This window comes from Kogia breviceps, chromosome 2 (genome assembly GCF_026419965.1).
Source record: "Kogia breviceps isolate mKogBre1 chromosome 2, mKogBre1 haplotype 1, whole genome shotgun sequence".
Classification (NCBI taxonomy): Eukaryota; Metazoa; Chordata; class Mammalia; order Artiodactyla; family Physeteridae; genus Kogia; species Kogia breviceps.
In genome coordinates, this window is record NC_081311.1 from 11,687,482 (window position 1) to 11,710,818 (window position 23,337).

General features: G+C 52.3%; 2 protein-coding genes across 3 annotated transcripts in view; one reads left to right on the forward strand and one right to left on the reverse strand.

Moving 5' to 3' along the window:
* The window catches only part of RGS10 (regulator of G protein signaling 10), a 42,316-nt gene extending 20,044 nt beyond the window's left edge, over positions 1-22,272 (forward strand). For both annotated transcript variants that reach the window (XM_059052493.2, XM_067024556.1), the window contains 2 exons: positions 3,773-3,916; positions 18,240-22,272. In XM_059052493.2, coding sequence (XP_058908476.1) covers positions 3,773-3,916; positions 18,240-18,386 — 291 coding nt within the window. In that variant the 3' untranslated portion in view covers positions 18,387-22,272. The remainder of the gene's footprint in view (positions 1-3,772; positions 3,917-18,239) is intronic.
* The window catches only part of GRK5 (G protein-coupled receptor kinase 5), a 293,743-nt gene that overhangs the window by 5,738 nt on the left and 264,668 nt on the right, over positions 1-23,337 (reverse strand). The window lies entirely within an intron of this gene.

The window sequence follows — 23,337 nt, forward strand, 5'->3', positions numbered from 1 at the left end:
TGGTGTCAGGTGTGAGGTGTCTGTGGGACATCCAAGCCCACATTACTAGAAATCAGTTGGCCGCATGGTCAGTAGCTTCGGGGAGAGGGATGGGCCGAAATCTTGGGAGAGCACGTGGCTAGGGAAGCGTTCAGCCTAGGGCAGAACTTGGCAAACCCCAGAATCTATGGGGGTGGGGGCGACAGAGGGACAGGAGCTGGCAAAGGAGGCAGAGGCAGGGCGGTGTTGGGGAGTCCTGAGAGGGCAACGGCGCTGAGCAGGGCCAGGGGCCAGAGAGCCGTCCGGGAGAAGGATGGCAGGGCAGGGGGGGCAGAAACCAGGGGCTGGGGAGCAGGCGGGAGGGAGAAAGTGGAGACGCAGATGCACGTTTTCTTCTTTTGAGATGTTTCAGTAAGAAGTCATGAACTATAGGGGGATGTGGGGTAAAAGGTTTCGTTTTATTTTCCCAGTGGAACAATTTAAAGCACGCTTATTGGAGGAGGGAGAGGAGGCAGAAGGTAGAGAGGAAGGCTCGTTGGAGCGTGGGCTGCCGACGCCTTTGCCTTTGTTCCGGGCGATGTTTGTTTCTGGGGCTGATACTAAAGTGAATGTGCTTCCCCTAAACGTGCACTTCCTGGGAGCAGCGTTGGAGTGCTGACTTCTGCTGAGCGTTGCTCTGGCTGACGCGCCGCCAGGCGGGGAGGACGGTCCCGGGCTTGGGGGTGTCTGGGAAGCAGACCTGGGTGCACGCGCTCCCACGGGTGGTCCTCAGCTTGATGCCCGGAGTCATCACACGGGCCCGGGGGGGGGATCCTTGTCCAGCGCCGTCTGGGGCAGGGGTGGGCGCTGGGCACGGCTGCTGTCCACGGCGGGGCAGCTGCTCTGGTAGAGTCTGTAGAGTCTGGTAGGAGAGCGGCCGACCATCTTTGCAGGTCACACCGAGGGTCCCAGACCCAGGCGGCCTCACCAGTGGGGCAAGTTCTCACCCTGTCCCGACTGGAGCTGCAATAGGGTTATAACCAAGCTCTGGAAAACATACCGCAGCAACTCAAGAGACCCGGTTCTTCTTTTTTGCTAAGTGTTCTTGGCGTGGACACCAGGCCTTCCCGTGACCGGCCTGCGGTCAGCAGTCTCAGGGTTTCCCTTCACAGTCACGCCTGCCGCGGCCCAGCCAGATAAGCTCTGCCCACGACGCCGTCGCTCTGAGCGATCAGTCAGAAATGAGGGCGGCCCTGGCCTGGGCGCCTCGGGGGCCCTGCACCCTTCCCAGAGACTCGGGGTGTTGGGGACATGCAGGGGGTGCTGAGAGGCCCGAGGCTGATATACCTACAGGCCCCGCCTCCCTGGAACCTGCTTCCTGTCCTCCCTCCCGCCCCACGTGTAAGCCTCAAGCTACTCATTATACTTCTTCTTTTCAGAACCACCCAAGGCAGCCTGCATCCATCTGGAAAACTCTGTGTGTGTGTGTGTGTGTGTGTGTGTGTGTGTGTGTGTGTGTGTGTGTGTGTGTGTGTGTTTGGGGGGAGGGAAGGAGGAGGGGAGGCCTAAAGTGATTTCTGCTTCCAGGGCCTCCCATGCAGTTTGCTAATCTGACTGGCTGAAAGTCTACTTTCATGAAGTATTGTTAAAACAGGAAGTGGTTTTCCAAAAACGTCCCTTCCTGACAGATGGGGTGGTGGGAGGGAAGCTCGTGGCTTCCTGGAGAGAGTGGGGCTTCAAGAGGTGGGTGGCCCCAAAGTACTGCCCCATCCGGTCTCCACGGCGGTCTCCAGGCCTGTCCCCTGGAGCAGCCATATTAAGGCCCCGACCTGGGCGGTCTTCCTGGTGTCTTGCCAAGGCTTCGTTTTTCGGGGAATGGCAGGTGGTCAGGCCTCCATCTCGTGGGGTCGTTTGTCAGCTAGACCCGGTAACCTAAAGAAGTTAAAGGACTGCTTTTCACCTTCTTTCAAGCACCTGCTATTGAAGCCTTCTGGTGGTTTCCATGAGGCCAAAGGGTTTCAGAGCCTGGGGTTTCCTAAGCCAAGCTCTGCAGCACGTGTGAGGACCCAGGTGGGCTCTCTGGAGAGAATGGCGGTTTCCAGGCAGACCCCGAAAAGCCTCCTTGCATCCCCCCAGCAGATCGTAGCTCCGTGGCTCCATGTCAGAGGCATTTGTTGTCTGGCTTCCTCTGTAGGGTGAGCTAATACTGAGGCTCTGATGTTTGGAGAAAAGCCCCATATTTGCCACCTGTGAGCTGCGAGCACAGGAAGTCAGAGAACATAGAATCCTCAGGGGACGCCCTGCAGGACCCCAGCACAGAGGCCTGCTGTGTTTAAGAGCACTCGCCGTGAGAGCACTCCTGTACCAGTCACTGCTGGGTTTTGGTGCAACCTAAGGGCAGATGTGCACACCTCTTCGAACCCCACCGACAAGCCCTCCCAGGGCAGTGACCCTTTAGGGTTCAATGCCTTTCGGCCCGATGGCACTTGGGCAGGCAGCAAGTGTTCTCTCTCTTGCTAATTCTCACACCTCCTTCCCTGAAAACAACCCCCAGCCCTGGAAAGGCTGACAGTGCATCTCCTGCTGGGAGGATAATGTATGGTGCAGGCGTGGAACTGAGCAGAAATGCCAGGCTTTGGAGTCAGATGGTCCTATGTCTCCCTGTAGGCTCCCTGGATAAGCCATGTCACTTCTCCTGGCCTCTGTGTCCTCATCAGGGATGTGGCACTAACAGGAAAAATGGCACTTTATGGGCGCCCAAGGGATTAAGGAAATGGGACCATAGTTGTAAAACACCTAGCCATGTGTCTGGCTCACGGTAGGGGCTTGATCACTGGTTGGGATATGTGTTCATGGTTTAACTTGATTTTTTTGTATTGTGGTAAAATGGTAAGACATCTTACCATGCTTACCATTTTTTAGGGCTCTCATGTTTACCATTTTAACCATTTAAAAATGTACACTTCAGTGGCATTAAATACATTCACAGTGTTATACAGCTATCACCACTATCCGGTTCCAGAACTTTTTCATCACCCCAAACAGAGACCCCTTACCCATTAAGCAGCCACTCCCCGTTTCCCCCTCCCCCAGCTGACCACTCGTGTCTCTGTCTCTATGGAGTTGCCTCTTCTGAATATTTCATAGCAATAGAATCATGTAACGTGTGGCCTTTCGTGTCTGGCTTCCTTCACTGAGCATAATGCTTTCGGGGTTCATCCATGTTGTAGAATGTGTCGGTACTTTATTCCTTTTTATTGCTGAATAATGTTCCCACGAGGCCTTGATTTGGAGCATTCACGGGATGGCTGTGAATGCTACTGAACGTCCCTCACTCTGGGCTGGGATTCTTTTTTGTGTGTGGCACGCGGGCCTCTCACTGCTGTGGCCTCTCCCGCTGCGGAGCACAGGCTCCGGACGCGCAGGCTCAGCGGCCACGGCTCACGGGCCCAGCCGCTCCGCGGCACGTGGGATCTTCCCGGACCGGGGCACGAACCCGTGTCCCCTGCATCGGCAGGCGGACTCTCAACCACTGCGCCACCAGGGAAGCCCTGGGCTGGGATTCTTTCCGACATCATTTCGGAATGGATAGTGTAGCGGTTTTGAGACAGGAGATGTGGCCTACAGATGCATGGAAGAGGAGGGGAAGGGGCCAGGCCGACCATGAGCCCCCCGGCCCCCTGACCTCCCATCCAGCTCAGCTCTGGAGCCACAGCCAGAACCCCCAGGGCTCTTACAGCAGCGCTCCTTCTGGTCTCAGGTCGGGAAGGGCTGTGCTCGCCGATAACAGACAGGCTCTCCATGTCTCCCCCAGATGCAGGAAAAGGCAAAGGAGATCTACATGACCTTTCTGTCCAGCAAGGCCTCTTCACAAGTCAACGTCGAGGGCCAGTCCCGGCTCAATGAGACGATACTGGAGGAACCGCACCCACTGATGTTCCAGAAGCTCCAGGACCAGGTAACCTGACTTCCCTACATGCACCTTGATTTGAAAACTGGCATTGTTTTCCCAGCCTGGAAGAATTCAGTTAAGACCAAATGTTCGACATCCTAGAAGCCGTCCCACCCGACTGGGCAGGCTGCGGCATGTGAAGGGGCCGTGGTTGGTGAAAGAGCAGGCGGGCCCGCCGGGCCCAGGATTTGACCCATTGGAGCCACCCTCAGGCCTCGTTACTCTTGGTCTACACGTAGTTTGACCAATCAGGGTTATCTGTCTTCTCAACCAGATGAGAAGGGAGGCTGGAGCTATTTGAGGAGCCCACACTGAGGAAGCAACGAGTGGTAACTGCTGAAGGTAGGAGCAGCCAGAAAAATCTAGAAAAGCAAAAGCACACGGACTCGGAGTGGCGGGGAACCTGGGGCTTTTGTGCAAACGTCGCCTCCTACTTCAGTTGGCCCCACAGCCCACTTTGCCAACGTAGTCCCCTTAAAGCAGGAGAAGTTAGGTTTAAAAATTGGACCTAGAGGGGGTAAAGTTTAGTGTTCTGGCAAATTTTCATATGAGGAATGCCAGCAGTAAAATAGGCAAGAGGGGTGAAACTGCATTGCAGAGATTTTTTTTTAGGCATGAATTTGCAGATGTGACTATTTATAGCACGCTCTGTTCTTATGAAACGTTGTATGCACACATGTGGACCATGGAACGCTGACAGATTTCAAACTTCTGCTGGCCCTGTTCTTACTGGGGAAGCAAAGGCCTTAGTTGGCACACAAGTGGAGACCAGCTCTTAGCTTAATTCAGCACTCCTCCAACATGAGCAAGCCTAGAGCCACCTGTTGTTAAAACAGAAGCTGGGCCCCACTCCCAGAGTTAACCAGTGGACTTGATGGTTCCCAGGTGGGTTTTGACTTTGCCGTCCTAACAAGTGCCCAGGTGATGCTCATGCTTCAGGTCCTGGGGCTACACTTTGAAAACCACTGGCCCACAGCATCCGTTGGCATTTTTTTGATCACCTGGAGTATGCACAGAGCCCAGAGCCATGTCCCAGCATGCAGAAGGCCTCATTTGCTCAGCATCAGATAGAAAACAGGTAGAAAATACAAATATTAGCTTGAGGATGTTTTCCAGCTGGTACAGAGGCAAGTGCAGATTCCACATGAATTCTAAGTCAAGTTTGAGTGTTGAAGGGACTCCAGTTAGCATGGGAGACTTGCTGAGGGCTTCCCGGAGCTAGTGATGTTGAGCCAATGGGAGGGATGCCATGGACCTGGACTTGTGGAGGGAAAGGGATGCATGGTTAAAGGCAGTTCTTGTGTCTGTGGCCACACGGGTGGGGTGTCTGCCCCACCCGGACCTCAGAATCTTTTACAAACTTCCTAGCGTACTCTGAAATGCAGCCAGGACTGAGAACCTGCACTGAAGCCCCTGTGTTCTAGGTATTCTCAATAAGAACAATATCTACCCTTCAGGGCTGCCCTTCTGTGCCCCCTTGGCGTATATTATCTCATTTAATCTCCTGTGAGTAGTAGTACTCCCATTTTGATGATGAGAAAAGCAAGGCTCCGGGAGGCTAAGTGGTTTGTTAGCACAAAGTCCCAGAGGTACTGGGCGTGCTGGAGGCCGATGCACCTGCCTTCAAAGACTGTACTCCGCACACGCTCACAGCCTGTGCAGCTGTCCCGGCCTCGTGGGCAGCCCCTCATGGCTCCTCAAAGCCCCATGAGACCGGCTGGAGCAGATGATTGCCCCGCGAATACAGTTCTCTCCTGGGATCGCAGAAGGCAAGGTAGCCGCAAGGAATGAGGTGGGCTGCTGGCTGTCTCTCCATGCGGTGGGGCAGCTCTCCTGCCCCACCAGCTCTCCTTGTGTTAGGCCTGCGACACATCTCAAAATGGAGCTAGGCCTCTGTGACCAGGGCACCCCCGTTGCATTCAGACTGTGGGAGGTTTAGCTGGTGCAGAAAGGAGGAAATACAAGGGACCAAGGACAATTTTTTTTTAACATCTTTATCGGAGTATAATTGCTTTACAGTGGTGTGTTAGTTTCTGCTTTATAACAAAGTGAATCAGTTACACATACACATACGTTCCCACATCTCTTCCCTCTTGTGACAATTCTTTTAAGTGACAAAATATTTTTAAAATAACTTTTATTAAGAAAAACTTTTATTGACCTAACTAGAAAAATCATACATGCTCAACAAAAGAAACTTGGGAAACCGAAATATAAAGATAAAAACAATTCATAATTTTATGCCTGGAGATAACATTTAATGTCTAGACTTTCCATCATTTTTTTTTCTATAAATATGCGTGTGCACACACATCTAACAAATGTGGCAGAATGCAGTTCGGACTACTTACTGTAAAGAGAATACTTTTATACCCTGTTGTTAAAAGTCATTTATTTGAGGGGGAGACAGAGGTACTAACCATCTTCCTCAGGCATAATTGGGTGGAGAGAAGGTATTTGGAATCTGAGCCGAGTCCACGGTGAGTCCCTGCGAAGGCCTCTGGGTTCTGTTTCACTTCAGAAACCTCTGCCTCTCGGGGCCCTTGCTGGCAACGGTCAAAATGTGTGCTCGGTGGAGCCCATGGGCCTCTGCTCCCAGAAGGCCCTCACAAGAGCCCTGCTTTCCTAAGTGAAGGAGAGTGAAGCCGAGGGGAGCGTGTTTGGAACCACAAGATTTCACGTAACTTAAAAACCACCTCAGCGGCTTTGGCTTCGTTGAGCACCGCTTGGCTTTATCTCCGAGCTGTCCGAGCAGGCTGCTTTCAGCACCGGCTCGCCAGGAAAACTCCAGGGTCCTCAGCCCCTTCCCGCGGCAGGCAGTGCCCCGAGCCCCGGGGGCTGATGAGAGGGCAGCGTGGACTTTGGGGGCACAGCTGGAGCCTAGGAGGATGGGAAGAGCTTCCCTGAGCATCAGATGAGATGACCTGACATCCACGAATCTCATTGAAAGGAGAGCTTCCCGGGTCTTCATTCAGGTCCCGTTGACTCTTGGTTTACACACAGTTCTAACGGGTTCTGGTTTTTCAGCTCGCAGCCCATTTGAAGTGCCGGTAGAGGCTGTGGAGTGAGGAGCAGCAAGAAGTGATGGCTGACAACCAGGGAGGAAGCAGAAAAGTGATACTAAACACGAAACCACAGCACAGTGATTGGGGACCGCCGAGCATGGGGAATCTCACGGCCCCACACACCGCACTGGGGGCATCCCTGTGCTACAGGATGCTGATGCAGTTAGTGATCCTAATAACCCCGGGTTATAAAGCAAAACTTAAACTGTGGTCAGCGTGTTCACTGAAGAATGTGTTAGGCGTTTTAATAAGAATTGCATCGTAAAGGATATCTTTTTTTAAGAATGATTTATTTATCTGTTTGTTTATTTATTTATTTATTTGGCTGCGCCAGGTCTTAGTTGAGGCCCGTGGGATCTGCACTGCAGCGTGCGGGATCTTTAATTGCGGCCTGAGGGATCTAGTTCCCTGACCAGGGATCGAACCCGGGCCCCCTGCATTGGGAGCGTGGGGTCTTAGAGCTGGACCACCAGGGAAGTCCCCATAAATGATATCTTAAGAGAAGTTTGGGGGCTTAAAACTTTGTTACCTGGAAAATTCATAATTAGAGAGACTGTTCTCTGATTTAATCGTGCTCTGCTAACGTGGCCCAGTTGTGTGCCTGGAACGTGCAGGTAGAGCCAGGAGAGGTGAGGGTAGTACTGAGAGCATCTCCCTGGAACTTTAGCCTACAGTCAAAGGCTGCTGTTGGACAATTTTAAGTTGTGGGAAGCAGGAAGGAGGAGGTGATCTTACAAAGAGCTGATTTCTTCAATGAATTGCACTTCACTGCAGTGGCTTTTTATCTTAAAAACTCCCCTGGGAGGTCTAGTTCAGTTCTGGTTGGTTTGCTGGTGTGTGAACTTGTTTTTTCTTTCATTCCTTTATGCTATAAATATTGATGCAGGGCCTCCTATGTACCAGGGACTGTGCTAGGAACTGTGTGTGCAGTGAGGAAATCAGCACCTGTCCACCCAAGAGGACAGACAGAGATGAATGCTAAGAAGGAGATATAACAGATGATGGGTTAAGAGTGACCGAGAGGGGCCTATTTTGGGTCTAGTGGTCAGGGAGGACTCCTTGAAGAGATGCCTGAGATCTGAGTGGCAAGGGAGAGCTGGGTGAGAAGACTTCGGGGCAGGACCTTCCAGGGAGAGCCAATGGCAGTTGCAAAGGCCCTGGGGCAGGAACCCCCTGGGTCTGTGCCCGCAGTGGAGTGAGGGAGGGAGGTGAAGAAGCGAAGTTGGGAGGGACTGACCGGGGTTAGGCCCTGAGGCCATGGCAACCAGTTTAATTTCAACGGTGACTATTTATAGAATGTGCCGGCTGGGCTCATAAGGTTTGGTTCTCTTGAAAGCCGGGCACCTTGGCTCTGATCCCCGGCTCCGGCTGTGCCCGTCCCTCATCAGCCAGGCAAGAGAATGCAGACGACTCGGTGCAGAGCCATCTCTGTTACTAGAAACTCAGCTGCGAACCCGCAGTCTCCTGACCATGGCTCATTGTTTGTACCCTGATGACCTAACCCCTTGCCACCTCCGTTACCCGTCCCTGCCCATCACTTCCTGGACGCTGAGCTCAGATTTACTGTCATTGTCACTGTATGTTAAGTTAGGCCAGAGGGGGGAGTGGGAGCCCATGTTCCAGGACTGCCTCCATCTGACCCCAGGTGGGTCCTGTTTCCTGGTGTGGCTTCTGTGGCCTCATCGGTAACGTGGGGCTTCCGGCAAAACACGGCTGCCTCTCCAAGCAGCAAAGCAGTCCACAAGCCTTCAATGCCCCATTTTAGTAATTAACTAATTTATTTATTTATTTATTTTTGGCTGCGTTGGGTCTTCGTCGCTGCACGTGGGCTTTCTCTGGTTGAGGTGAGCCGGGGCTACCCTTCGTTGCGGTACACGGGCTTCTCATTGCGGTGGCTTCTCTTGTCGCGGAGCCCGGACTCTAGGTGCGCAGGCTTCAGTAGTTGTGGCACGCGGTCTCAGCAGTTGTGGCTCACGGGCTCTAGAGCGCAGGCTCAGTAGTTGGGGCTCATGGGCTTAGTTGCTCCACGGCATGTAGGATCTTCCCGGACCAGGGCTCGAACCCGTGTTCCCTACACTGGCAGGCGGATTCTTAACCACTGCGCCACCAGGGAAGCCCCAATGCCCCCATTTTAAAAAGTTGCTCCCTGATGGCCACAACCTTGTTTCCGTAGAGCCGACTTTTCTTTGACTTTAGAATTTAGCAGCTTTGAAACTTTGGCTAAGATGCCATCCCTCCCTGAGCCTCAGTGGCCTCATTTTGTGAAATGCAGGTTATGATAAGGCAGTTGTGAGGATGAAATGCACTCATGTCTGTGAAACACTGACTTGGTGCAGCGCCTGGCGTGCAGCCTGCGCTCCACAGGTGTTAACTGTGCATGTCCTTTAAATCGTCTTAATGCAGTAGTTCTTAACTGGGGGTGATTTTGCCCCTCGTGGGACATGGGGCAATGTCTGCAGACATTCTCTGTTGTCATGATCGGAGTGGGGGGGGCGCTCCTGGCACCTAATGGGCAGAGGCCAGGTTGCTGTCAAAACACCCTGCAATGCACAGGACAGCCCTGAGCCCCCGCCATGACCCCCTACACACACACACTCACACACACGCGCGCACGTGCGTGCACACACACGTATCTGACACACACACACATGCACACACACACGTATCTGACACACACACAGGCGCACACACACACACCGGCACCTACACACACGTATCTCACACACACACACACACACACACACACACACACACACGTATCTGAGCCAAAACGTCAGTGGTGCCCAGGTGGAGAAACCTGGCTTAACGTAACTTTCAGAAATGTAGCTGAATCCACGTGCCTTACCCTTGCTAGGTCCCCACCTTTTAAAAAAGCACCAAATAACGTCTATGTCAGTTTTCTACACTTCAGTGAATTCTGGGAAAACATTAAGGTGGAACCTCTTCACAGTTTACACTGTGCTTTTGTGTGTGCATCTCATCTGACTATCAAGTAGTCTTGGGGAAGGTGGAACCTGGCACCTCACTTTACGGGAGAAAGTTCCCTTGAGGGGAAGGTGACCGGACTGGCCTGAGGTCCCAGAGCTGGAAGAGGGGAAACGGGGCATGAACCCAGCACTCCGGTTCAGCCGGACTCTTCCTGCCACACCGAGGCCCAGGCTCCACGGGAAGCAGTGGTGTTTGTTCTTCCTGTTCTCCTGGTCTGTGCCGCCATCTTCCTTTCCTGGGCGCTGGTACAGCGGCGTGGTCTTTGGCGATTAAAGACCAACCAACACTCTTGCCTTCTTCTCCTTTCCCACCTTGATCAGTTGTGCTCTCCTGTATCTCCAGCCCTGGCTGATTCTAGAATATTCTCATCAGTCACTAAGGCACTGAGAGTCACCCATGACATGAGGCGATCAAATTAGTCACAGCAGCCTAACAGGTACAAGAAATGACAATGCCGGTCTGTTCTGGCCCTGTCAGCTTGGTGGCCCGGACACATGTGTCCTGCTCAGCTACATGGCTAGAACTCCAGGGAGGAAGGCCAACACAGGGACCTGCTAGGCCAGCACTAGCCACGAGCACATCCTGTTACGGCCTTGCCCAGGATTCTGGACAAGTTAATTTTTAAAATTATTTTTAATTGTTAAATTGCTACATGCATTGTTAAGAGGAAGAGAAGTAAATTCACATAATCCAGGAGGAGATGAAATGAAAAGCTAACATCCCCCAGTTCCCGCCTCTTCCCTCTCGCTTTCTGCCTTATGTTGTGTATCCTTCCAGACCCTTCCCCGAATGTTTGAAAACGGAACACTTTGAAATCTGCTCAGTGACTTGAGGTTGTGCCATATGAAAGATCTAAAACAGCATTCTGCTCCTGCAAGTTTCTGGGCGCCAATTTACACACCTTTCTTGCTCTGAAGCCTCTGGTTTGAATTCCACAGTGTAGAATGATGGGTTCCCTGGAACAGCAAGGAGATTGGAGAAGAGGGAAGGGTCAAAGTCATTGCTCTCTCGGACCATGAAAGAGAAGCCTGCAGGTTGGAGGGGGGCAGGGGTGCTCATTCTTCTTCCATAAATCTTAGGGACCCCAGTGCCTATACTTACTGCAGGTTTTGCGTGTTGCCAGGATGCCCTCACCCAGGCTTCGGGGTTGGTGCTAACCTGGTCTGGGGGAGGGCAGAGTGGAGGCGGTTTTCTCCACTGAAAAGGAAGTCCTCAACCTCTGATGTTTAAAAAAAAAATCAAAAGACTTCAGTGAGATGTCAGCACTCCCAGCCACATCCTTGACAGTGAAAGGAACCATGTGCCAGGCCCCTTTTTAGCAGTGTCGTTTCTTTGAATTTCCCCAGAACCCAAGAAATGAGAAGCGCTTCCTTTGTAGACCTCAGTGAGAAGGGTTGGGCCAGGGGGTGAGGACCCGGGGGTAGGGGGGAGGGGCTGCCACGCCAACCGGGGTCGTCTAGGAGGCCACTCCCTCCCTTACCCCCTCGCTTCTCCGAGTCTGCCTGCCGTGAGAACTGGAGCCGGACCTACTGGGCACCTCAGTCTCGGTGCCAGCTGCCTTTTGCTCTCAACGGTCAAGCCCAGTCCAGAGAATGACATGTTCCAACAGGCAAAGCCAGAAAGAGCGGTCCGTGGGTTTTCATTCAAGTGGAAGGAGCATTGGATGCAGGCGTTTGCCATGGCCCTCTGGCTTCTGAGGGTGGGGAGGGAAGGACAGCGTTTGAACTACTCTTATTTGATTTTATTTTTTTTTACAACTTTAAAATGCTGTTTAGGGGGAGAAGAGGGGGTGGGGGACGGGTGCCAGAGAGCATTGAACTTTCTCCCTGATGGCCAAAGGCGAAAATAAAACACCTTCGCCCCACGTAGAAAGCATGTCATTTCAGCTTTGGATTTGAGTATTAAGGACTCCAGGAACAAGTGGACAAATTACACACACCCCGCCCCCGCAGCCCCCGGCAGTGAGACAGCACCAAACCCATGGGTGTGTGAGGGATTGCTCCCCGGGCAGGGGTCTCTGTCTCTGTCCGTGTTCGGCCTCTTTCTGGATTTCTGCTCTCACCCTGGCACGGCGTCCACCTCGGCGGGGGGGCCTGTCCAGGAAGCAGGAGCACTGTCCAGGTGACAGAACCTTCTGTGTGGCCTTCCCTGGTGCTTTGGGACAAGGGGTGACCTGAGCTTTATCTTCTTACTTGCTCTCTGCCAGCTGCCCTCAGGCCTTCTCCCCCATCCCCTGGGGGAGTGCACCCCAACCCCCATCCCCAGAGGGGGACGTGATCTTCCATCAGGGGTGGGGACGTCCCCATCTGTGCCTGGCCCCAGCAGCCTCTGCGCCCCCCCCCCCCGCTGATCCTTGCGTGAGGGCTGGAGGTGGAGGCTGATTTTCTTCACACTTTGTGTCTGTCCGTGTGGTGTGAAAGCATGTCTGAGGTCTAGGTGTGCAGTTGCTTTCTGCAATTCATGGACAGTTATGTGTTCTTTCAGTCCTTTGCATGTAAAGACTAAACCAGGCTCTTGAAGCAAATATGAAATCCCATTAATAAAATTTTCTGTTGCAGTAGAGGATTCATGTTTTTTCCTCCTGGTACCCAGTTGAAATAACACGGTGGAGGGCTTTGAAGAGGAGGTAGGATGCGTGTTTAGTTTAGGTCTTTAATAAAGGCCTTGTCCCCTAAGACGGGTTAAAAGATTTATTAGGCTGGGGCCCTCAGGGCTGGTTAAGCTTCTCGTTCGTTGTCTATACGGATGAACACGTGTCCGTGAGGGAGTCCTTTCCTGGAGCAGCCGACTCGGAATAGTGTCAAATTGAAGCACCACGTGGATATTTTCCTTTGCAGAAAGGGGAACGCTAATCGGTCGCGCAGTCTGGGATCTGGGGAGGGCGGGGCGTCTTGTATAACGACTTTGAGTGGGGGGACCTCCTGGCAGGAAGACCCCCTTCTCTGTTTTCACTTCGCGTCCCACCGCCAGCAGCCTGAGGGTTGGCTCCCAAGGTCACAACACTAAGCAATTTACAGTCCTGGCGTCCAGCCCCCAGATGTGGGGCCGCCGAAACCTGAAACCTGCTGGGCCACAGCTGTGGTGGCAAAAAAAAAAAAAAAAAAAAAAAAAAGTTAGGGAATGCAACTTAGCTGCCAGCTTGAGTTTTCTGCTCAGCAGGCTGCCTGTCTCCCCATGGGGTGTTGGTCGGCTGCCTGCAGCGCCGCCCCCTGCCCACCTGGGTCTCCACCTTCTTCTTTCGCTTCCCTGCGGACAACTAGAGGCGCACGGTCAGGGGATGATCACAGTACAGCCCCGGTGAGGCCAGTCCTCCCCGTCAGAGAGTCCTGGTTTTGTGGAACCTTCTGGAACCCCTAGGGCCATCTCATTTTCTGTGCTCAAGCAGAAGTGAGGTGAAATCAGTATTTTGACTGTGTTCATTTCCAAGGGCTGTCGTAATAGATTATTGTAAAACTGAGTGGCTTAAAACAACAGACATTTTTTTCTCTCACAGCTCAGGAGGCCAGAAGCCTGAAACTGAGGTGTTGGCAGGGCTGCGCTCCTTCTAAAGGTTGGAGGAAAGACTCTTTCCTGGCCTCCTCCAGCTGCTGGTGGCCGCTGGCAGTCCTTGGTGTTCCTTGGCTTGTGGCTGCATCACTACAATCTCTGCCTCTGCCTTCACATGGGCTTCCTCTCTCTGTGTGTTCTCTCCTTTTCTTATGACAACACTCCTTGGATTTAGGCCCACCCTAAGTTCAGTATGACATCATCTTGAGATCCTCAACTAACCCTATTCCCAAATAAAGTCACATTCTGAAGTTCCAGGTGGACCTAAATGTGGGGGGGCACACCATTTCAACCTACTATACTGACCTTTGGGGATGTTTATTTCCCACTTATACACACAAGCACTCGTTAAAGAACGTATTTGGGATCATTGTTTTTAGTTTACGTGAATTTTAAAAATTCTGTGTTCAGTCACTTAACATATACATTTTTCCATGTTAAACTCCTATGCAATCTTCATTTTTTTGTTGTTTTGGTTATTGGTTTTGGGGTTTTTTTTTTTGCGGTACGCGGGCCTCTCACCGTTGTGGCCCCTCCCATAGCGGAGCACAGGCTCCGGACGCGCAGGCTCAGCGGCCGTGGCTCACGGGCCCACCCGCTCCGCGGCACGTGGGATCTTCCCGGACCGGGGCACGAACCCGTGTCCCGTGCATCGGCAGGCGGATTCTCAACCACTGCGCCACCAGGGAAGCCCGCAATCTTTTAATGACTGCCTCTTGCTCCGCCATATGAGTGGCAGGATAGCCTGGAGGTTAGGAGTGTGGGCTCGAGAGCCGGATGGCCAGAGTTTTCATCCTGCATCCTTTTTGCATCCTCTTTTTTTTTTTTTTTTTTTTTTTTGCGGTATGCGGGCCTCTCACTGTTGTGGCCTCTCCCGTTGCGGAGCACAGGCTCCGTACGCACAGGCTCAGCGGCCATGGCTCACGGGCTTAGTTGCTCCGCGGCACGTGGGATATTCCCGGACCGGGGCACGAACCCGTGTCTCCTGCATCGGCAGGCGGATTCTCAACCACTGCGCCACCAGGGAAGCCCTTGCATCCTCTTTTACTCACTGTTATGGGCTGAATTGTGTCTCCCCTCAAATTCATATGTCAGACTCCTAAGCCCCAATACCTCAGAATGTGACTGTGTTGGGAGATGAGGGTCTTTAAAGAGGTGGTCCTTGGGGTGGGCCCTACTCCAGCCTGACCAGTGTCTTTATAAGGAGTGGAGATTAGGACATAGACACACACAGAGCAGAGACCAGATGACCGTGGGGAAGATGGTCACCTACAAGCCAGGAGAAACCAAAGCTGCCGTCACCTTGATCTTGGACTTCCAGCCTCCAGGACTCTGAGGAAAGAAATTTTTGATTTTCAAGCCACCCAGTCCTTAGTACTTGTCATGGCAGCCGAGCTGACAATATACCCGCCACTGAGGCAAAACACCAAATCTCCAGGTCCTCCCTCCTTCCCCTGTGTGATTGGGGTCCTTGGGTTTGGTGAGGATTAGAGAGGATGCTCCATGCATTGCCTGGCGTGTGGTTTGAAGGTGCTCTTAGCGGGGCTGGTACCACCCTGAATTGTTTTGCCAGCCCTCTGTCATTGCTCGGGGGGTGGAGTCTAGTCATTCACTGGGTGCATGTTTGTTGGAGCTCCGTCATGGCCATTTGCCCCGTGATAAAGAAGGCTGTGGTCAGCAGCTGGGTACCTGGTCTTTGGCCACTTTCTTTTTTTTTTTTTTTTGCGGTATGTGGGCCTCTCACTGTTGTGGCCTCTCCCACTGCGGAGCACAGGCTCCGGATGCCCAGGCCCACTGGCCATGGCTCACGGGCTTAGTTGCTCCGCGGCATGTGGGATCTTCCCGGACCGGGGCACGAACCCGTGTCTCCTGCATCGGCAGGCGGATTCTCAACCACTGCGCCACCAGGGAAACCCGCCACTTTCTTTTTTTTTAAAAAAAATTATCAATCACTTTGTCTTTTAAACTTTTATTTATTTTTATTTTATTTGGCTGTGTTGGGTCTTCTTTGCAGCGTGGGCTTTCTCTAGTTTCGGCGATCAGGGGCTACTCTTTGTTATGGTGCACGGGGTTCTCATTGCGGTGGTTTCTCTTGTTGCGGAGCATGGGCTCTAGGTGCGCAGGATTCAGTAGTTGTGGCACAAGGTCTCAGTAGTTGTGGCTCGCAGGCTCAGTAGTTGTGGCGCACGGGCTTAGTTGCTCCGCGGCATGTGGGATCTTCCCGGACCAGGGCTCGAACCCATGTCCCTTGCATTGGCAGGCGGATTCTTAACCACTGCGCCACCAGGGAAGTCCTGGCCACTTTCTTGAAAGAGATTTTTAGGACATTCTCTCTCCTCTAAGCCATCTTCACTGAGCACCAGCCATGAGGAGCCCTGGGATGGGAGCTGCCCATTGCCATGAGCTCCTAGGCCAGTGCCCAGGAGACCCTTTGCCGGTGGCAGTGAAGACCCCGTGCAGAGACACCAGGCAGCTCCCAGCCCCAGAAGATGAGACTCTTGGAATCAGCATCCCTTTTCTTCTTCAAACCTGTCCCAGTCTGATGGCTGCAGCTGCCACCCCCTGACTCGGCAGCACAAGGAGCTGCACCCGGAAGCAGGTGAGGGCTCGTGGAGAGGGCAGCCCCAGCCTGAAGGCCTTCAGGGCCATCTCACACCCGCCCACGGCAGGGAGCGGCCCTTCTGCTCTTGTTAAATACCTCGCAGCCCCCTCCCCTCACGCTTGCTGACGCCAGGAGTGCCAAAGGGGCAGCCGAGCCTGCGGTGTCCTGGCATCTCCTGGAGGCTGAGTCCTGCCAGCCGCTCGGCTGGAGCCACCTCCCCTCCTCCCTCCCCCACTGTCTCCGGCCTGGCCCAGGTGCCTCCAGCCCCAGCCTTTTTGCTTCTCTTCTTTGAAGAGCCACGGCAGGCAAACAGGATGTTCCACTCCCACACGTGGAGACTCAGACGAGACACTTGGGTCGAACCGCATCCTGCTGGCAGAGCTGGGTCCCATCCACTGCGGACCTGGTCGGGATGGGGTGCGGGGCTGGGGGCCGGGGGGGGCACTTGCGAAGCCGGCTTCATTAGTCACTTTTCGAACATCGTTCCAAACTGTGAGCTTGGTGGGCATCTCAAAGTTCCCTTTGGGGGCTCTTGTGCCTGGAAGGGGTGAATAATGCAGGTGGTGCGGGATGGCAACACCTGCACGAAATGATAATGGCATTCCCCATCCCCCGCCTCGCCCCTGGCTATGATTCGTGTATTTTCTGGGAGGGTTTTTTTTAATGAATAATTTCTCCAAACCTTAACAAATCAGTCTAGGATTACAAGATGGCTACAAAATAGATGGGTGCCATGGAGAGAGGCACACGGTGGGAGCTCACAGAGGTGTGGTCTTTCTGGGCAGTGAGATAAGACTGGAAGGACACCCAGGGAAAGGCAGGCAGTAGTTTAAGAGCTTAAAGAAAACCCAAACTCTGCTGAAAGCAAAATGGTTTAAGCGGTTCTCCCATGGTTGAAGCCATCTTGGGAAAATGAAGGTGTCAAGGCCGAGGTCCAGTTCTCCCAGCCCCCAGGTAGATGTTCTGAGTCCCTGGACACCATCAGACATTTCATTTACAAAGTAGTTTGTGTGCCTATTGAGAGAGGACAGATTTAAAAGACGTTTTACCACCCACTCGATAACCCTGCCTGGCAGTGAACAACATTCTGGACACCCCTAGAACTTGCCACTTGTTGAGCCCATTGGCAGTGCAATAAGTGAAGGCACCAGGGTGCGCAGGGCGGGTTTTCGGTCTGCAGAATGCCCTGAAAGTTCGGTTGAAAGGTCTGAGAGAGACGGAGAGAGAGTTCTCGAAAGAGACTCTATCCCTCGACCACCAGAAAGTGCTTCCCTTTTGCTTCTCCCCTTCCCACCCCTTTGCAGGGCAAGGGAGGAGGGTGGTGGCAAAGGATGGGGTGGGACGAGAGACCGTGGCTGAGAAGAGAGGGGGCAACTCTCTGAGGACTTGGGGTGAGGCAGGCGGCAGCCCTCCAATCTGTCAGCGTTTCTCCCCTTGCACCTGATGAGCGTACCTCGGAATGATTTCTTTCCCAGAGATGCACTCCTGGAACTGTGTGAGCAAGCAGGTGTTTGCATTCCGCAGCTGACGGCTATTTTCTTTCATTAAGGCCTGTTCCCGAAGCCTCTCCTCCCCAGGACTACTGTCTCACTTCCCTGACCTGCACTGAATAAGCCTCCTTTTGTTTCTGGGCATAATAATAGGTTTGTTTGAGATCTTGGATGCCAGACTTCCGGCGCTCTTAACAGTATTGACATCGTCTGATATGTCAGTGACAGTGGCCTTTACACTGTCATCTCTACAGAAATGGTTTCTCTTCTGCTATCTCAAGTTCCTGGAGCAATACATCCCTGTATTATCTACCCCAGTAAAGTGGAAATTCTTAAAGGACCTCTTGATACCAGGGTATAAATCAGTGCTGTGCGAACCTATACTTCCGTGGAAGATACAGATAGGTTAGTTTCGTGTGACTCTCTAAGCTCTTATATTTCGTTGAGATAATTTCATAATGAAAACATCCAAAACATCCAGGAAATGCAGCTTGTCTAGCACACGACTTACTTTAACTTTCTTTGTGTGTTTGGCATGTCTTTTCCTCAGCACATGATAGGCATTTAATAAATATTTGATTGGATGGTTCATAGCCTGATTAGCCTCACCCTTCAGATTTTTTTCCTTTTCCCCTTAGATCTTCAACCTTATGAAGTATGACAGCTACAGCCGCTTCTTAAAGTCTGACTTGTTCTTAAAACACAAGCGAACTGAGGAAGAGGACGAAGATCCACCCGCTGCCCAGACTGCAGCTAAAAGAGCTTCGAGAATTTATAATACATGAGCCCTCCATACACTGGCAGGACTGGCAGCTTTCAGAAGTGAAGGAACTCACTCTCAGGACCATGCAGGGTTTATAACCTCTTTGTTATCTGCAAGGACTGAAATGTGCAAAACCCTTCCGTGGGATATGTGTATTTTATTACCTGCTTGACCAGTAAGTTTTGCATGATGGCTAATCTTACCTAAAAAGACAAATAGCTTTGAAGTTTTAGTTCTCACACACACACAAAGGGGGAACAGTCCTTAAAACACTGGACAGTTTGAGTATTTTACAGCTTGATTAAACTTCATGTGAGGCCACCAGGTGAACTTACAGCCACCTCTTACCTTTGAAGTCTTTGCCCTGCCTCTGTGGGTGGGTCACATGTGTCCACAGATTCACTTGGTGAATCGGCTCAAGAATGAATTGATCTGACAAACTCAGGTCACTGGGGGTTTGTCTGTCAGGTGCCTCTTGGGTTAGATACGTCTAGAGAGTAAGTTCAGTGCTGGGAAAAGAAAATTCATCACAGCCTCTAAAGATCTGGGGAGCTGCGTGTGGGTATCATCAGAGGGCTCTTATTTCTTGCGCGTGGGTTTGTCCTGGTTTTGCCCATAATCCGTGACCTTTCATGCAACAAAGATAAATAGTTCATTTTGACAGAAACAAGATCTCAACCAGGAAGAAAGACAAATGGGAGATTGTTCAGGGTCCCCACGGTGATGCAAGGTGGTGCTGAATGGGATGGTGGCACCAGCCCGTGCTAATGATGGAGTTGGGGGGATGTTCCCTTCTCTTGCAGCCCATTTGGTGAAACCGTTTCTTCTTGGTGCCTCCCCCTTGCTAGACTTGTTAACTCTGGGCTTGAGACTTCAACCAGAGGAAGGAAATGCTGTCTTTGGAAGTCCCCTCTTGGGTGAAGCGTCTGTGAGTGAAATCCTGCCGGGCCCAGGTACCCCCAGCAGAGCCCAAGGCCAGGCACAGCTCCCTTCTGGTCACTGTTCCTGCCATCTGCTGCTGCCAGACCTTCTCCAGCATGTTTGCCGAACCTTAAACTCCTGTTTGTACAAACAAAGCAACCAGACTCTTACTTGAGAGCCTTCCAAGTCAGACGTTCCCATTTGCAAAATGCCCTGCTGTTGAGTATGACTGTATGATTTATCAATCAAACCGGGACACTTGAGAGAGAAGGGGAGTGAGCTTAATCATTACGCTGGGATAATAGGCATCAGCTGGTTCTGTTCTCGGTGAAACCAGTTTGCAGAGTCACCCTACTGACCACCCTCTCCTAGGGCGGCCACTTGGGCAGTTCCCCGGATTCTCATGGTCCATTCACTGTGGTCGAATGGCCCCTGTCCTTCCATCTTGGGCCTGGGGAAGGGATGGTCTTAGGGAGCCATTCACTGCTGCCAACCAAACCACCCAACTGAGCATTCATCAGAAACAGCAAATGCTTGATCCCCCCGACAGGGGGTTTTCTGCCTCCTCCAGGTCATCCCCGACATGCCTTCTCTCCGCCTGGGATGAGATGGTAACGCTGAGAATGACACCCAAGGGCCCTGTCGTCTGGGAAATTCAGTCCATCTGCCAGCAGAGCAGATTGATGCTCTCGAAAGAGTAAGGAATAAAAACAACATGGGTTCTCTAGCTCAACTTGCAGTTTACTAGCCAGAAAAGGGCAGGGATGCAGCCCCACAGCCCCAAATATCCTGTCGCAGATGCAGGATAATTTCAAGGGGCCAGGGAACTGAACGAGCTGCTTGGTACTCTCTTTTGAGAGCCTGTGCTGGCCGGGTCCCAGAGACTGCAGGTGGGCTGGGAACCCTCTTTCTGGCTTTTACCCTTTTACCCCTGGGTTCAGAGGCCCTTTGAGGTGGTGAGCTCTTCATCAGCACGTAAAGGAAACAGCCAGAGTTAGCTGGAAGACTGTCTGCCAGAAGAAAGCCTCTGGCCAGCTTGCTCTGGCCGGGCCGCCTGCATCCCTGCCAGTCGTGGAACTGAGGCAGGTACAGAATTCAGCTTCCTAAAGCCATTGCAGAAGTGAGACAGAAGTATAGGGACTCTGTGTAGCCAGACCGATGCTTCTACCCAGCTTTTCACTTTCACCCTGTGTCTGTCCATCCGTCCATTTATTGATTAATATTTAAATTGTGTCTGCAACGTGCTAGGGATTGTGTTAGGGGCCAAGATTCAATGGGGGTAGTATAGCAGCCGTGACGATTCATGCTTCCGTTCACAGGTGTTCTAAAATGTAGGTGGTATTATTATTCAGGTATGGTGAGCCCAGCAGATCAGGAGACGACCATCATTGAAAGGATAGTTTCTAAGAGAAAGGAGCAGGTCACACCACGCAGGGCCACGTGAGGGATCACCAGGTCCGTCAGAAGGTGGAGAGAGTGAGAGAAATGTAGGCAAAAGCCTTTCTTGTGGTTTCCTTGGAAAAGGCAGGGCAAAGGGGAGGTTTGGCTAGTTTGTATCATTTCCGTGGGCTTTGGGGCTTAGGGACTGTCCCTAACTGGTACCTGGGCCTGAGTCATTAGGGCAGGTGACCCAGAGTGTGAGAGCCCCATAAAGAAGGGACCTGGGGATGTGAGCTCTGGATCTGTCAGTTGTTTTCTATCTCTAAGAATCAGCTAGCACTGGGCTGGCAGTCCCTCCAGTGCCACCGAGGACCCAGAGGTCAAAGTATCCGAGTAAAACACACTTATGACAACAGTCTGCAGGGTCTCAAAACCTCATCCCGCAGGCCATAGATGTTGTGTTTGATGGCGCATGTGTCTGAAAGCTTTCAGTGCAATTGCCTTGGGCAGAGCGCAAAGGTCATCTCCACTTGGCTACAGGCCCCATCATTCCCTATCTCCTTCTAACAGGCCGTTCACATTTTACATTTTCTGCTGGCTCTACAGTGTGTGCCCTGATCTCCATCTCCTGTAGGCAGAGAGCACGGCCTTGGTGACATTTTCCTCTGTGACTTTGCAGTCATTAATGATACCTCCAGATCCACTCTGCTGACCTCCCCAGCTTTCTCAGAGTCAGTTGCGGTTCACACCCCTGCACCATCTTGCCTTCTCAATCACAGAACTCCCCTCCAAGGCGGGGGGGCGGGTGTTACCCCACACTTGAAGAACACCTTTCCAAAGGCTTCTTTCCCATTGCTTCATGCACAAAGCCTTAAAAAGTGAGAGAACATCTATTTCTCCCATTTTAGAGACGGGAAAACCAAAACGAAGGACATGACTCACTCGTGCTTGTGAGTGGTGGAGTCTGAGGCTGGAACCAAACCTTCCATCTCCCGACCGCAGCTCCCTTTTTGGTTCATCCTCTGCCTGGACAGGGCCCCAGGGAGGCCCAGGGCTGGGGTGTATACTGGCATTTTGGTCAAGATGCTCCTTTACTCGTACAACAGATGCTTAATGAGCACCTACTACATCCCAGACCAAATACTAGCTATAGGAATGTAGGGGGATTAAAGAGTGAAGCATGGAGAATTCCCTGGCGGTCCCGTGGCTAGGACTCCGCACTTCCACTGTGGCGGGCATGGGTTCGATCCCTGGTCAGGGAACTAAGATCCCACAGGCTGTGACGTGCAGCCATAAAATAGACAAAAGTCATACTATACACAGTTCAAAAAAAAAAAATAAAGAATGGAGCATCAACCCTGCCAGCAGCTGGTCGGGAGATGAGACGGGGTTTTTAACCAAAAACTCCGCTGTAAGAAAGAAAGGGACCAGCCCCTGGGAGAGAGACTGAGGGGACAGAACTGGCTGGTTGTGTTCATCTCTTAAGTTTACACGCTCAGTTGTTTTGTCTTTTCCCTATAAGTATCGGGGGGTCAATTAAGCTTCATGTTGACACTGGCGGTGAAGTGATTTCATTCGAAAGACACGAGAATGAGTATTCTCTGTTCTTGTGGCGATAAGCTTTTTTAATTCCAGTCTCAGGTTAACTCCAGAGAATGAAGAATTCGTTAACTATGTTTCCCATTATGATTTTGCTAATTTGTCCTTCCATGTGTTAGAGTTGGGAGCTGATGAGTTGGTGCCCAACTCCCAGGTCCCCGCTCTGCATTTGTGAGCGTGCTGTTTATACGCTTGGCAAATGCTCAGCAGGAGCAGTCGTGGCTCGCGTTCGGTCATTATTCACTTTCATTTTGGCGGCGGGTGTTCTAGAACTTGCATTGGTTTGAGTGCTAACCATTAGCTTCCAGGGTTTTAAAACTGTGTTTCTTCTCCTACACTGCAGCGAGCGCTGTGAAAGGGCTGATGCCCGGGCAGGGAGGGGAGAAGCCTCACACACAGATGGAGGCAGGGGTAGAATCTCTGTCGAAATGGCCCCCAGATGGTTCTCCTTGGATTCCCACAGGCACTACAAACTTTGCAAGTCCAAAGTTGCTGAAGCAGAAACCTGGGGGTCCCTCCTTGGGGCCTCTGAGTGAGGGTCTTGCGGGGTACACTCGCTGGGTGCTTGCTCAGGCATTCACAGTGTTGCATCCACCCGGAGAAAGGGGGGGACCTTTTCCCAACTCCCAGAAGGCCACTGGGTCGAGAGACCTGGAAGTGGCCTGAGGGTCTCCCCTTTCCTGACTTCTAGTCTCATCCCATCAGCAAGTCCTCTAGATTCTGCTCCAAAATCTATCTTGAATGCATCCATCCTTCCCACCTCCACGGCCCTGGGCCCAGACCAAGCTGCCTCTCTCGTGTCTTGCCCGATGGAGCCTCCTCCGCACAGGTCAGTCCTCCTCACTCCGCACCCCCTCCCCATCTTCATCCAGCATCCACCTTTTAAAAGCAAAACGCTGACCAGGTTGCTCACCTGGATAAGCCCTTTCTGAGCCTTTCTTTGTGCTCAGAGTGAAAGCTCAGATCATGACCGACCATGGCCTCAGGACTGCGAAGCCGGGAGAGCTGAGCCCCGCCGCAGCTCACCTTCTGTCCCTCTACAGCTCATTTCACATGTGAGCAGGGCACGGACG